This window comes from Mustelus asterias, chromosome 11 (assembly GCF_964213995.1).
Source record: "Mustelus asterias chromosome 11, sMusAst1.hap1.1, whole genome shotgun sequence".
NCBI lineage: Eukaryota > Metazoa > Chordata > Chondrichthyes > Carcharhiniformes > Triakidae > Mustelus > Mustelus asterias.
The window spans coordinates 83,154,262-83,170,041 of NC_135811.1; the positions used below are offsets into that span (position 1 = coordinate 83,154,262).

Here is a 15,780-nt window from a genome sequence, read left to right on the forward strand (position 1 = left end):
AGGTTAAGTGAGTGGGCAAATGCAAAATTGTCCATTTTGGCAGGAAGAATAATAAAGCTTATTATCCAAATGGTGAGAGACTGAGGCAGAGTGGAATCTGGGTGCCCTAGAGTATGAATCACAAAAAGGTTTGCATACAGGTACAGCAAGTAATTAGAAAAGCTAATAGAATATCATTTTCTGTGAGAATTGATTACAAGAGTAGGGAGGTTATGCTTCAGTTGTACAGGGCATTGGTAACACCACATCTGAGGTATTGGTCTCCTTATTTAAGGAAGGATGGAAATGCGTTGGAAGCAGTTCAAAGGAGGTTTACTAGACTAATGTCAGGAATAGACAGGTTGTCTTACAAGGAAAGGTTGGAGAGGTTAGGTTTGTATCCTCGAGTTTAGATGAGCAACAGACGACTTGATAGAAACCTTTAGGAATCTGAGGGGTATTGACAGGGTGGATGTAGAGGCAATGTTTCCTCTTGTTAGAGAATTATTTTTAAAACAGAGCTGAGAATTTTTTTTCTGAGTCTCGAGTCTCTGGACTTTTCTTCAAAAGGCAGTGAAAGCACAGTCTTTGAATATTTTTAAGTCAGGGCGAGATAGATTCTTGATTAACAAGGGGGCGAGAGGTTATAGAGGGTAGGCAGGAATGGGGGAATTGGAGTTATCAGATCAGCCATGATCTTACTTGAGGGCTTGAATAGCCTACTCTTGCTCCTAATTTGTATGTTTCTAAGTGCGATAAGCACAAAAAAAGGCTCAAAACACTGTTGTTCGCCCACTTATCTAAGTGTGAGAAATAGTTAATACCTTAATTGCTTGCATTTGAAGTGGTTTCATTTAAAAGATCTAACATTAAATGAGGCAGCAGTGCTTAAGATCTCAAGTTCGTGCTTCACACTGCTTATTCTGCATGAGGTGGCTAAGAAGGGTTTTTTGAAGTCATCACCCGTGTATCATTTAATCAAGAAAATTAGTCAGAAGCACTGCTAAGATTTCTGAATTTTGTTGATGTGGAATAGTTCATCTATGAAGCAAGTATCGTATTACTGGTTTCTATATGCTACATTCTACCTGTGTGTAATTATTTTGCTTGCAAATAAATGTAAACTATTAGCTTTGGCTTGAATACACCCTATGCCTAATGGGACACAAGTTTAAGTTCCTAGGATTGGTTTGGGGGATGGTGGGGAACACGCTGCATACAGGAGTTGCATTTTTCTGTGAAAGTAAACTGAAAGCATCAGGAGCGAGTTCATATTTTAACAGATGATACAGACTGCCTGTGATGCAGCAAATCAATGGTTTATCAAATATTAAAGCATCTCATCCGTTGATGTAACGGCAACTAGATTATGACAGTAGGATACAAGTCTTGGACATGTCTATGGACAAATCATTTAACTAGCATCACAACAGGAATACTGGGGGGGAGGGAATATGAATGGACATTAAAAATAATCTTATGAAATCTGGATTACTTCAGATGTTGCCGTGCATGGCAATATGTTAAACCAAGACTCAGATTTTCCTAGGACTAAAAAAATGTTAGAGCTCCAACATGTAAAAAAAACAGAGAATTACTCATCTGATGACCTGCCCAGCAACTCAAAATCAATCTCCGATGATAAAGCCCGAATCAGAGAAGGTTCACCAGATTGATTCCGGGGATGAAAGGGTTTTGACGTATAAGGAGATTAAACATTTTGGGCTGATACTCGCTGGAATTTAAAAGGATGAGAGGGGATCTCTTTGAGGTATATAAAATTTTAAAAGGGATTGATAAAGTAAACAGACCAAATGTTTCCTCTTATGGGGCAAACTCAAACAAGTAGTCACAGGTATAGGTTGAGAAGTGGTAAATTTAAAACTGAGATAAGGAGGAACTACTTCTCACAAAGATTGATGAATTTGCGGAACTCACTGCCCCATAGTGCGGTGGAGTCTGAATCATGAAATGGTTTCAAGGAGGAGATAGATATATTTTGAATAAAAAAAGGGATATGGGGAACAGGTGGGGAGGTGGATTTGAGACCAGGGAGAGATCAGCCATGATCTGATTGAATGCCGAGCGGGCTCAAAGGGCTCAATTTGCCTACTTCTGCTCCTAATTCCTATGTTCCTATGAAACCTTGCTTTTGTTTTGGGGGTAAGCACAGATAACAAAAAGTGAAATGTTTTCAGTGCTCTTATTTCAATTTAAACCCATTTTGTTGCCAAATTAAATACTGGTTAACTACACAGTCTCTTTCTAACCTTTCCACTCACCTTATCAGCAGCTGCAAGCAAGTCATCTGCCATTTTGTCAAGATTTGGTGCTTTCCCCGTATAAATAAAGCACATCATCTCCTTAAAGACTTCAGGCTCCACATCATTAATTTCCACTCGGTTCTGTAGAAAATTGAGGGGGGAGGGAGAAGAAAGTGATTTTTAAATTAAATTGCGACTGAAAATTGCCATTGCCTATCTTTCTTTCATAACAATTCCAAGGAACAAAATAGAATTTGGTATTGAAATTCAACTCTTCATTTTCTAATTACACAGTTACAGCTTTTACATGAAGAATACTGTGCAGAAATGCCCTGTGGCTCCATAATCTTTCCTAATTACACTTTATCACCCCAAAACTAGAAAAATTCTGCTGGATAAAATCTGAAACTTTCTGTGCAGCTTGGTTATTAGAAGCTGCAAAGGACACATAGGCGAAATGCTTCAACATTACATGAGGATACAGTGTATTAGAGTATAACATAACAGTTCGTAGCATACTTTCCCAGGGTCAGGGAAGTCTACGTCCACAACACAGGCTGTGCTGAAGTCAAAGACCCAGTTAAAACACAAGCGATTTTTCCAGGGTTCAAGCATGCCCAGTCATTGATTACATTAGAACAAACATCTTATTTAAGGAAAATGGAGGCTTAGCAAGGTGTTTTAAATAACACAGCCCAAGTACAGTGTCTATTATTTCTGCTTACAATTTAAATGCACGTACCTTTTTGCTTTCTTCCATTTCATGCTCAAACATAGCACTGAAGACTGGGGAACGAGCTAAATGTAAAAAAAAATAATAATTTAACTATTCTAATTCAAACAATCAGACTCCAATTAATTATCAGTGATTGATTGCACTAAATGTAGTGGTTTAAACATTTACAACGAAGGTAACAAGCATAAGACACAGTACTTATCTAAATTAGCTTATGCGTATGCACTTTGGGCAAAGGAGACTCAGACTGCCACCTTGTATTTATTTGTTTCTACCATATTTGAACATCTAAGTTTTATTATAATCATCCATTTTTAAGCATCCTAGTACTTAAACCTTAAGTACGATATGTACATCCTGTTACTTAAACCATATGTACGATTCCAAAAGCAAAAATATGGGTCACAATTTCAATAGCTTTAAACATAAATTTAGGAACAATGAAAACCGCAGCAGAGATATTGCAGAATCGAGCTGGTGGGTTTCATCATTTAATGTCTGAATTTGGGTGCCACAATAGATTCTGATGTTTCAATTTAAATACATCTGATGGCACTCTGTCAGAACAGATTTGCTGTAATATTGCATAGCACAGATCCACCTGATCCACAATGCATACTTATTCAATAGACATTGGGGAGGGAAAAGGGAAGACTCTTGGCAATTCTTGTGGCATTCCCCCAGTACCTGCCCCTGAACCCAAAGTTATAATTTGCAGGTTATAGATAAAATATTTGGAAATAAACATTTTTTCTGCCAACTACAGCCAATTCCTAGGGAGAGATCTGTAGATTTAAATTACCAGATGCAACATCAAGCTTCTTGGTATTGATTCAAACAGATTGAAACCTAGAAGCCCTGCACATTTTAAATTCATTTTTCATCCTCTACAATGGAGTTTGGCTATCAAGTACCATTCTATTTAGGCCAATGGTAAATATGCTGTACAGCAGTCCCCCAAAAGCTAGCCAGCAATAGAAAACGGAGTGACACCAGTTAACAAAATGCAGGCTACCTTTCCGAAGCAGTTTTGTTTATATGGCTGGGGAGTACTTTTGAGGTTCTGTACCAACAGAAGTGCTTTGTTAGCTGTCAACCAGTGGTATCTAAGGAGGACTTTTTCCCTGCAGATATCTAGAGGTTCAACATGTGGGAGCACAGGAAACCATTCAAGCTGTGTTGGTCTCAATGTCCCTAAAATAAATCCCATGACTCCTGGGAGTGGATATCAAACACATTTACATGGCAGCTCAAGTCAGGTTAAATAGAAGTACTCTGCTGTTGGCTAGACCAGAATGAGTGAAGCAGTGCATTGGCTCTGCTGACCCAGTTTCCATACGAAATGCATCCTCATCTTGACCTTGGCTCCAGTGTTCTGGTGGCGTTGCTGGTAGGTCAATGTATAGTCAGGATTGATGTCAAGATATTTTGATGTTGGATCACGGGAGACTGGTAGGCCACAGAAGACTGAATTGATAGTCCTGGCAATCTCCATGTGGCCCTCATGTTGAAGTTAAATTTTCCAACTTGAAAACTGCAAACCTCACCCCAGTCACCAGACTCCTGGTTCAAGCTATAGAAGCCAACTAGTAAGTGGATTCTCTTAGGAGTAAGGAAGCAGAGGAACAGGACCAGCAACAGCTCAACATTAAAGGTCTATTCTGGGCAAAATGCAAGTTACTCACAAAATAACCCTCTGACAGGAAGATGGACATAGATACCCTGCAAGGAACTCAATTCGCAGACTACTGTAGCTGTTGAGTCCACATTCCTGGTTACAAATACTCTGCATGTAAAGAATACAGGACATTTGCCCAAGCCACCTGCACTGGGGAAAGCCTTACCAAAGAATTTTAGGAACTAAAATCAGATGACCCCTACTCTATCGCCATCAAAGTAGACAAGCTTATTATCATAAATATCAATAATCTGTGGCCCAAAATTGCCATTGTCTGCAGTAACCCAACAAACTACACCTGCAACTTCAACCTCCAGCATCTCACATTGGGATAGCTCAACAACAACAACTGTCTGACTGGGTACCCCTTGCATAACCTGAAAGTTGTGTATGATGCAAAGCAGCCTGGCACATTCCATTTCAAAGCAATAAATGGGTGTTATACATGGAAACTGCTCACATTCAGCTGTATAAATTAAAAGAGCCCATGAACCTACATTTCAGAGGAAGATTCTGTAGAAGTTAATTGTATAGATTAATACATAGCTTTGGGATCCAAAATGAGTAATTCAGATAGGTGGAAATGTATGGCAAGTGGCCAAACCCGTACTAAATATCCACTTCACCGTCTGTATTAGTAGCAACAAAATACACTACTGGTGTGTTAGAATAAAGCTGGCAAGTGCAGTTTTATTTGATATTCTCACCTACACCATTTACTGAGTGGAATCACTTTCTGATGTAACCTGGCCTCCAAAACTACTTCAGTTCATGTTTTTATCATAATGCTTATACACTTTAGCAACATTTTCATCTCCGCCTCTTTTATATATAAAATTTGCTTGTTTGGTTGAGAAGGAAATTAGAATTCTGCTGCTAATTTGGAGGCAATTACCAATAAGTCCACTATTAAAACATTGTGACCAGAATGCCAAACAAAAGGAGGAAATACAAATCAATTCCATCAAAAACAGTGACTATGGCTCATTAAACTGATCTCATCATAGAAATCATAGAAACCCTACAGTGCAGAAGGAGGCCATTCTGCCCATCGAGTCTGCACCGACCACAATCCCACCCAGGCCCTACCCCCACATATTTACCCGCTAATCCCGCTAACCTACGCATCTCAGGGGCAATTTTTAACCTGGCCAATCAACCTAACCCGCACATCTTTGGACTGTGGGAGGAAACCGGAGCACCCGGAGGAAACCCACGCAGACACGAGGAGAATGTGCAAACTCCACACAGACAGTGACCCGAGCCGGGAATCGAACCCGGGACCCTGGAGCTGTGAAGCAGCAGTGCTAACCACTGTGCTACCGTGCCGCCCCCTGGATCTGGAAAATTATCTGGAAAATTATGAACACGGTTTCACTTAAAAGCATCGAGGGTTTCATTTTCTTTGACTAACACAATGTGTTATTCTAAATATTACTGTACAAAATTCTTGCGATTAACAGTATTCTTGGTGAAAAATACTGAATGTGTCATCTATCTCATTCATTGAACCCACACAACCTATTTGTAACTTTCATGATTCCCATTGTCAAGAGATAAATTCTTGGTTCCATCTCCCACTCATTCTGGACCCCAAAAGCCCATTCTGACCAACTAAAATATTAATGCATCTTTATTTTTCAAATGCCAATCTCCCAAGAAATTGAGTTTTTTTGTTTTGACCTCAGATTTTCAGAATCCCTGGTGTGCTTTTGATTTCTTTTAAAAATGGTGGAAAATCAGAAAAAAATACACTAGGTTAAAACAATTGCGTACTTTGATGCACGGTATCAAAACAAATTTATCAATGCTGAAGTATGATTAGCAATATGCCTAGTAAGAAGCTACATGGGTGCAAGAATGGTCCAAACCTGCGAGAATTGCTTTGTGCGCTTGAAACTCTTGGCCAGCTACACAAAGGCAACAATCTGTAAACCTAGAATTCTCCCATAATCCTCCGAGTTCATCTGCTAACCGACATTCAGGAACTTTCACCATATTCATGGTGTTCTGGCCTGATATATTCACTGAGTCCTGGACCACGCTAACCTAGAGTATAAAAGAAAACATGAACATCATTGTGTTACACCAAGACAAAGTTATTGACAGGAAATCCTTTCTTTCCCAATTGGCATTATTAAAAATAAACGCACCACCACCAGCATTAAAACAATGCTGACTGGAAAATGCAGGTTTTTTTTGTGCATTAACTTTGTACAAAACCATTGTAGTCAGGGTGTGTAAACATAATGCAGGTTAAAAGGGCAGGGGAAAACTCATTATAATGCATTTCCCACTTTGATAATCTATTGATTTGTCAAAACGCCACTTTTCTTATAAATTCAAATGTCAATACAAGAATATGCCCGAAAGCTTGACTGACATGGGCTGCAAAATTTATTCAACTTTGAAAGCAACTGAAACAGCAATGTGTGCATTAAGTGAACAGTACAATTTGTCAAAGTCATTTCCAATCAAAATCACTGTAAACGTTTTTACTGTCTTTCCAAAAAAATTTCTTCTTTCACAGTTGCCAGCAGCTTAATTTCCAGCAAGTTTACTAATTCACATACTAGCTCAAACAGCCTGTTAAAGTAAACATGCTGAAAATGGCGATTAAAAAGTGAACACAAGATGTATTAAATTATTACCTTTGAATAGAGAGCAATAGATAATATTATGCGAGCATTATTTATCATAATGTACATATTTAACAGCCAATTCATATGAACAGAACACTGAGGTTAAAATAATGACTTCCAAGTTTGTACACACAGTAAACAATCCATCTTTATCCATGAAAATATATCACAGGCCATTAGCACCTAGGAACAATCAGGTTACCCCTCATAGAAGGTTCATTACACTACGTGGTGTAATCGCATAAAGCTTGGTTGAATGCAGGCAGTGCAGTATAATGGTCTGGCACACAATGTTAATGAGGAACTGAATACAATGCCTTCCACAGAACGATACTGGAGAACACAAACCCGCACCTAAAAGTCAGTGTGGTATTGGACAGAGTCACGTATAGACCCAAGCATGGAGACAGCTCCTAGTTTGCATCCGTCACTATACATTTGTAAATAGTTCTAGTGGTTAATAAAGACTTAGTTAACCTACTTCAGACCATGAAGATTTCATTAGAACCTACTGGGCATACCCAACACCCCACAACAGACAATACAGGAGTACAGATTTTAACCTAGTTAGTTGGTGGATATCGATTATAGTTGGTTAGGGAAATAACTAACAATAAACTTACTGAAGTCAAATGAACTGATGGAATTGGTGCAAAAACTTAGCCAAGAGGTGGAATTTTAGACAAATATGACCATACGTGGAACATTGAAGCTTCATTCACTTCAATAAAACACAGTATTGGACTTCAGTTCTTTATACTTTGAACTGTGTAGAATACAGCGTGAGATATCTTCTTCCAAACTGCCTACAATGTGATCCCCAGATTAAATAGTTGCAGGAGATCTGTATGGAGGGGCTAATTTTGTTTTATAACGACAGATCTTCAAAATATGAAAAATACAAATTTACAAGATATCTCTACAAGGCTGTCTTCAAAAACTAACAGTACATTACTGAGAGGGGTGCTATTTTAACAAACTTAAAGTTGATCGAAGATGGGGAAAAAGAGACAGAAATAATCAGACGAGATTGCGATCTAAACAAATTATTTGTGTAAGGCATCAAGACCACACTTGGCTGTGACACCGCCCTCCTCCCCCTCCACAATCAAACAGCCTATCAGCCCTCCAGTCTCAGGCTCTCAGCCAAGTGGCCCAAGGTAACAAACTCAACTCCTACATATTTTTAAAAAATCTCAGTGAAAAGCTGTGATTCATTTGTCGACATCAAAAACCTACACAACCTCACAGGTAAAGCACTGCTGAAACAGAGAATTTCAAACAAAGTCAAAGTGTGAAAGAAAAGTGCAACTCTTCACAATTGCTTCCAAAGAATGTTGAAAAAACAATCTACCACTCACCCCATGATTTAGGCACAAAATTTGCAGGAACAGCCTTAATTAATTATGTCTGCCTCAGTCCAAAGATGTGCGGGTTAGGTTGATTGGCCATGGTAAAAATTGCCCTTAGTGTCCCGAGATGTGTAGGTTAGAGGGATTAGTCGGTAAATATGTAGGGATAGGAGGGTAGGGCCTGGGTGGGATTGTGGTCGGTGCAGACTCGATGGGCCGAATGGCCTCTTTCTGTACTGTAGGGTTTTTATAATTTCTATGATTATTTCCCAAACCTTTGCACTATTACAGTGAGGGACTTGCACCCAATCTGATAAAATAGTTTTTTTTGGAGTCCTCACTGGACTCCTTCAAGCTCCCACATATTCTACATAATCGTCTTGATGCATGATCCAGGTGTTTGAAAAAAACCCAATTTTATCCAACTCTCAGTACATAATAAGGCCATTGAGGCTTGGAGGACATTGCCCTAGTGATAATATTTCATGTCATTTCATAATCTTCACTTTGCATAATCATAGGATTGAAAAGGTAAACTTTAATTTCTTTGCCTGGGAGATGGCAGAAAAGGGACCCAAGGAATCATCAAGGACATTGAAGCATTCCATTAAAATTGGCACCAAGAATGATATTCATGGTATGTAATATTGGGCCAGAACAAACAATGATTGCAGGAAGCAGCTTCCTATGCAAGAGGTCAAATTACTTTTGAACGATCAAGAAAGAATAAGGTCAGTAAACCGTCGACTTAATTTAGTCTCGAAAGAATAAAAAGTGTGTCAAAACAATATAAAAGCTGGGGCGAAGTTCGAGTCCCCACACCATTAAATTCAACTTGGAGAACACCATTGCCTAAAGCACATCATGAATTGCTTTACGTGAAGACAATAATGTTCAAATGAAAATTTGGTGCAAGAAATTTGTCTTGCCCTTTTAAGAAAGGTATCAAGTTTCATACTTCTACCAGTGATCTTTGTTCATCAATGGAGTGACCTTACCAACTGTATTTGTAATATAAAGAACTGCTGCAAAATAGTTCCAGAAAGTGCATATAGAAAAATATTGCTAATTTTGAAAATATTCCCTGAAAATGTTTCAGCCAAATCAAAAAGCATCATGGAAAATTACCTTTAAAGGTGCAGGCCTGTACAGGAACCTGGACAGTACCATATGCAGCCCACAAGTTCACCCAGTTAAAATGCGTGCCACACAAAAAAAGGTACCATGCACTAAAATGAAATTGAATTGGACCTTGAATTTGTACGGCTCAAATGTTGAAAAAGCCAAAGGAGCCTTTAAAACTGGCCTTCAATCTTGTAAATACTATAATAAAACACTGATAAATAATATCAGCCCGACTCAGATGTTAGTACTTTTGTAGAGGTGGAAATAGGCAGTCATGGAGATGGCACAAATGAGGTTGAAAGCACATCACAGGTTCAAATGTAACACCAAGGTTGCAAACCAATTGGCTTAATCCCAGAGAATGTTGCCAGGGAAAGGGATGGAGGTAGTAGTTAGGGAAGAGAGTTTGGAGTGGAGATTGAAAACAATGACTTCAGTCTTCCCAATATTTTACTGGGAGGAAATTTCTGTTCTTCCAGTCTAGATGTCTAATAAGCAGACTGATAATTTAGCAATGAGAGAAATGGTGGTAAGATAGAGCTGGGTGCCATCAGTGTACACGTCAAGACCCATTCTACTTCAGCACAAAAATCAAGGGTAAAACATCAGTGAAGTAATGAGGATTACACCATTGGAGGTGTCATCTTTTGGGTGAGACGTTAGCCCTCTCAGATGGACCTAAAGATTCCATGGCATGATGTCAAGGTGCAGCAATGGAGTTATCCCAGTGTACTAGTCAATATTTATTTTTCATTCAATATCACAAAAACAGGTTATTTGGTCATCATCACATAGCTGTTTGTGGCAGCTTGCTGTGTGCAAATTGGCTGTCTTATTTCCTACATTTCAAAACACAACTTACTTCACAGTAAAGTGCCTGGGATGTTCCGAGTATTTGAAAGGTACTATAAAATGCAAGTCTTCCTTCTGCTAAAATTCTTCTGAGATTTAGTTTTCTGGTACACGTTTATTTTATATCTATGTATGTGAGAACTTTTGAATACAAATAGGGAAGAATGTAAACAGGTGGCAGCTGGTTGCTCCAATCATTGCCGAGGGGACTACTAGATGTCTACTTGATCTCTGAAATTATTAGATATATAAAGACACCTTGAGAGATCTCTTTACAGGTCACGTTCATTGGAATGAAGCCAGAAGACTGTTACGGCACCTGTGTCTATTCATGGAGGCAAGCAAACAGCACATGGTTGTAATAGTGTAAATAATGACCAATCTCAACAATAAGTCACTAAAAAATACCAAAAGCAAATTGAGTATTGAGATCATGACTATGCCCGAGTATCGATGTTTTGATATCTTTTTTGCATCACATTCAGATTAAAGACCAAAAAGTGAAAAGACAGCATACCTCTAAGTTCTTAAAGTCGCCCCATGACAGCTGCTATTATAGCTGGTCCGACAGTTAATACAGAAATGGATCGATTAACTCATTACTTGCTTTGAAATATAAAGATATTGAACTGGGTTTCTGCTTTTACAACTACTTGTATTTATATAGCACCCTTGATGCAACAAAACGTCCAAAATGCTTCACAGGAGTATTATGAAACAAAGTATGACGCCAAGCCACCTAAGGACACAGATCAGGTGACCAAAGGTTGGGCAGAGAACTGGGTTTTAAGGAGTGTTTTAAAGGAAGAAAGCAAGGTAGAGGGGAACAATGTAGGCATTCCAGAGCTTTGGGGGGGGGGGGGGGGGGGGGGGGTCTAGGCAACTCAAGGCACAGTTACCAACGATGGAGCAATGATGATTGGGAATGCACAAGAGGCCACAATTAAGGATCGCAGATATCTCAGACAGTTCTGGGGCTGCAGGAGAATACAGAGGTGGGGAAGAGGAAGGCAATGGAGGCATTCAAAAGCATAAAATAGAATTTTAAAGTAAAGACGTTTGATCAGGAGTTGATGTAGGTCAGCGAGCTCAGACAATAGGGAAATGAGAGAGTTAGGGCACAAACAGCAGAGATTTGATTACCTCACGTTTACAGAGCAGTCAGAAGTGCATTGAAATAGTCAAGCTTGGAGATAACAAAGACATGGATGAAGGATTCAACAGATGAGCTGAGATGTGGATGAAGTTGAGCAATGTTAGAGGTGGAAATAGGCAGTCTTGGAGATGGCAAAAATGAGGCTGAAAGCACATCACTGGTTCAAATGTAACACCAAGGTTGCAAACCAATTGGCTTCATCCCAGAATGTTGCCAGGGTGAGGGATGGAGGTAGTAGTTAGGGAAGAGAGTTTGGAATGGAGATTGAAAACAATGTCTTCAGTCTTCCCAATATTTAACTGGGAGGAAATTTCTGTTCTTCCAGTCTAGATGTCCAATAAGTAGACTGATAATTTAGCAATGAGAGAAATGGCAGTAAGATAGAGCTGGGTATCATCAGTGTACCCGTGAAAACTAATGGCATACCTTTAGATGATGTTGACGAAGGGCAGCGTATAGATGAGAAATAAGAGGGCCAATGATTGATCCTTGGGGAACACCGGAGGTAATGGTGGAGGAACAGGAAGAGAGGCCATTGTGATTTGGTTTAGATAGACAGTAATGTAAAACCATGTGAGAGTTGTCCTGCACAACTGAACAACAAGTGTTGGAGGAGGATGGTGTGGTCAACCATGTCAAACGCTGCAGATGGGTAGAGAAGAATGAAGGGATTGAGAAGTTTACTTTTGTCACAGTTAGGTAGGATGCAATGTGACTGAAAGCAGCAGTTTCTGTACTGCGGTGGGGTGGAAACTTGATTGGAGGGATTCAAACATGGTGTCCCGGGAAAGATTGGAACAGATTTAGGAGGTGGTAGCACCTTTACAGGCTTTGGGAGGAAAGGCTGATTGGTGACGGGGTGGTAGTTCGCAATGACAGAGGGGTCAAGTGCTGCTTTTTTTGGGAGGGGGTGATGATTTAAAGAAGAGATGGACAACACTTGGAGAGAATATTTTACTATAGCGGCTAACACAGGAACCAGGAGGGAATGCTGGGTGAGCAGCAGTTTAGTGGGAATAAGATTGAAGGAACAGGATGTGGGTCTCGTGGACAAGATGAGGTCAGAAAGGGCAGGAGAGGTGGGAGTGAAACTAGAGAAAGATACAATTTCAGGGCTAGGGCGAGGAGGAGTGTTGAAGAAAGTTTGTTCAGGTGGCCTGGTGGAAGGGATGTGGCAGAAGAAATTTACTGGATTGTCTCAATCTTGATGACAAATCAGCCCATATTATCCTCAGACATATTTCTGGAGATGAGAGCACAAGAGATGGGGAGAGTGGTTTCAGACAACAGGTTGGCTGTCGAAAAAAAGATGCCAGGTTGGAGCACTATCTTTCCTTCCAAGATGAGCCCTTGCGGCAGATGAGAGTAGGATTCAGTAAGTGTTTCAGCCTGATCTTGTAGTGGATGGCTAAACAAATTGTGCACCATATTCAAGTCTGCATCCCTGGGGGCTGTGTCACAGGAATGGCGAAGGTACTGTGCACTTCAGTGATGACTTAAAACAAAGACCACCTCAATTGTTTAAACCCACTTTCAGAGCTTACTGCTTATAGACATCTGTGGTTTAAAAGGCAAATTGGATAGCTCCATATTCAACTTCACAAAAGAGAAAAATCCATGGAAATTAAAACAGAAGTCTGTCGAGTCATGAACTTCTGCAAGAATAGAATTAAAAATTACCCACAACAGTATTAGTAAAAAAATTAGATATCTGCCTCACCCATTAAACCTGCCAATCACTATTGAGTCACAACATTGCCACAAAGGCAAATATTAAGCAAATACTCTTTTTGGTTAAAACAAGAATAAGCCTTGAATAATGTAGATAGTTTAACCAGCTCCCACTGAGACTAGAAGGAGTTTCAGTCTGAAAGTTATATTAAATATATGGTAATGTTCCTTCTACCAGAAATCACAGCAAATAAAACAACGTCACTGTGACTACATCCGACAGTCTGATGACTTTACATATCAGAACAACCTCGAGGGAATGCTAGAATAACAGGCTATTCAATATTTTTAATATTTAAAGCACAAATATTGCAGAAATGGGCCACGAACAACAATGACATTCAGCCAAATGTGGACAGCTTAAACAGGTCTAGAGCTACTGGACAAGCTCGTATGGATGCAATGAAATCTGAACTACCCCACCAGATGGTTATGGGAGAAGAAACATCCCTAAGCTTGATGTTACCTAAATTTTGGAATAGATAAGCACTGAACTATGATAAACTTAAGGGCGGATGTGCTCAATCAGTTGTAAAATTTAATGCCGGTTCAAAGACAAGGGTTAATTGCAACAGCTATGCTTATACCTGTTAGCTAGCAGAAAAAGCACTACTCGTGCAAAAAGCACAAAAAGAAAACCTCAATTTAATTCTTCAAATCAATAAGCGAATAGTTGGGTTATCTAGCATGTAATTGGGGTTGGCAGTTTTGATTTATAATGTACACCAGGCGCTTAATTTCCTTCTCAATTTGTGCCATAACTGCAAATGTTTCTTTAATATACCATTCTGTGCGAATTATGAGATTATTCTGCAGCAATAAAGTTGCAATACTTTATGAAATGCTGATTATATAGCTCAGATATAGCTTGCACTATTTAAAGTGAGTTTCATTTACTTTCTAAAATAATTTAAGCAGAAGTACAATATTCTGACTTAATTTTAGACACAGATGACATCTGTAAGCTGCATGATATATAATTTATAGCATATAAATTTCATGGTTAATTGAAACCAATGCTGTTCAATATTCCATCACATGCATTATCATTTAAATTTATCCAAGACATGTGTGTGCATATTTCAATACAAAGCAGAATATTAGGGAATGTTGACAATTTTCCAATAATTGTAATTTAAGATTCTGAATACAACAAATACACTGTAGCACAATCCTTCTTCTAAAGTCTCAGGAAATAAATGTACACTCCACATAGAATCTCTCGAAGGTTCAACAATTTGTATATATACAGTGCCATTAATATAACACAGCATCCCAAGGTGTTTCAGAGGAACATTTTCAAACAAAATCTGACACCAAGACACGAGGAGAAATTAGGCTAAATCACCAAATGCTTGATCAGAGTTAGCTTTATGGAGCATCATTAAGGAGGTAAGAGAACAAGAGGTGAAGGGACTTAGGGAGGGAATTCTAGAGTGTGTGGACAGCTGAAGGTCTGGCTAGTGATTAAAATCAGGAATGTTCAAAACTGGAGAAGCACAGAGATCTCAGACAGTTGTGGGGCTGGAGGAGATTAGATGCAAGGAAAGGCAAGACCACAGATAGGTTTGAAAAAGATGAGAATATTGCCAAATGAGCTTGAAAACAGGAGAGAACTGTGCCCATTTTTTGAGCTAGCTCCCAAATGCAATCATATGGCACTTAGCAAAAAAAAGGCAAAATGTGATTCTCACCATTTGGGGGAGTGGGCAGAGCCTATTCATCCTGGGATGCCAGCTGCTGAGCTCTAAGGGTGCCATTGCACAGGCGCCCGGACCTCCTGGTGCACTGTGTACAGTGTATACACAATGCACTGGGAGATCTGTCACTCCCCCGCCGGCCAATCATCACCCCCAATTCTCTCTCTCGCCCCAGCCAATTTTTTACCTCTTGCTTGATCTTACCAGCTCGCCATGCCGATCGACCGACGTGATGAGCCAGTCAGATCGCTCCCATGGAGCTTTATCTGGCTTCACATTTACCCCGAGTTTGCACAGCAGTCTACAAAAGGCAGGGCCTTCAATATAGCAGTGTCTCAAAGTAATAGCAAGAAAGCAAAAAAGTACATCTATTAAATCACTCTCCATAGGGAGTGACCAGACAGTAATTAAGTTCCCCATATTGATAAATTACCATATTTACCATGATTGCATAATTTGCCGAATTATGCTCTGAACTTTGCAAAGTACATCAATTTGAGGCCAATTTCAGTGATCATACACAACAGTACATTGTTACCAGCCCGTTACATCACAGAACTAATTC

At 39.5% G+C, this 15,780-nt stretch overlaps 1 protein-coding gene across 4 annotated transcripts in view; it reads right to left on the reverse strand.

Annotated features, from left to right (window-relative positions):
• spop (speckle type BTB/POZ protein) overlaps positions 1-15,780 on the reverse strand; it is a 123,706-nt gene that overhangs the window by 20,586 nt on the left and 87,340 nt on the right. For all 4 annotated transcript variants that reach the window (XM_078223857.1, XM_078223860.1, XM_078223859.1 and 1 more), the window contains exons 7-9: positions 6,529-6,706; positions 2,986-3,041; positions 2,262-2,384 (exon numbers count right to left, since the gene is read on the reverse strand). In XM_078223857.1, coding sequence (XP_078079983.1) covers positions 2,262-2,384; positions 2,986-3,041; positions 6,529-6,706 — 357 coding nt within the window. The remainder of the gene's footprint in view (positions 1-2,261; positions 2,385-2,985; positions 3,042-6,528; positions 6,707-15,780) is intronic.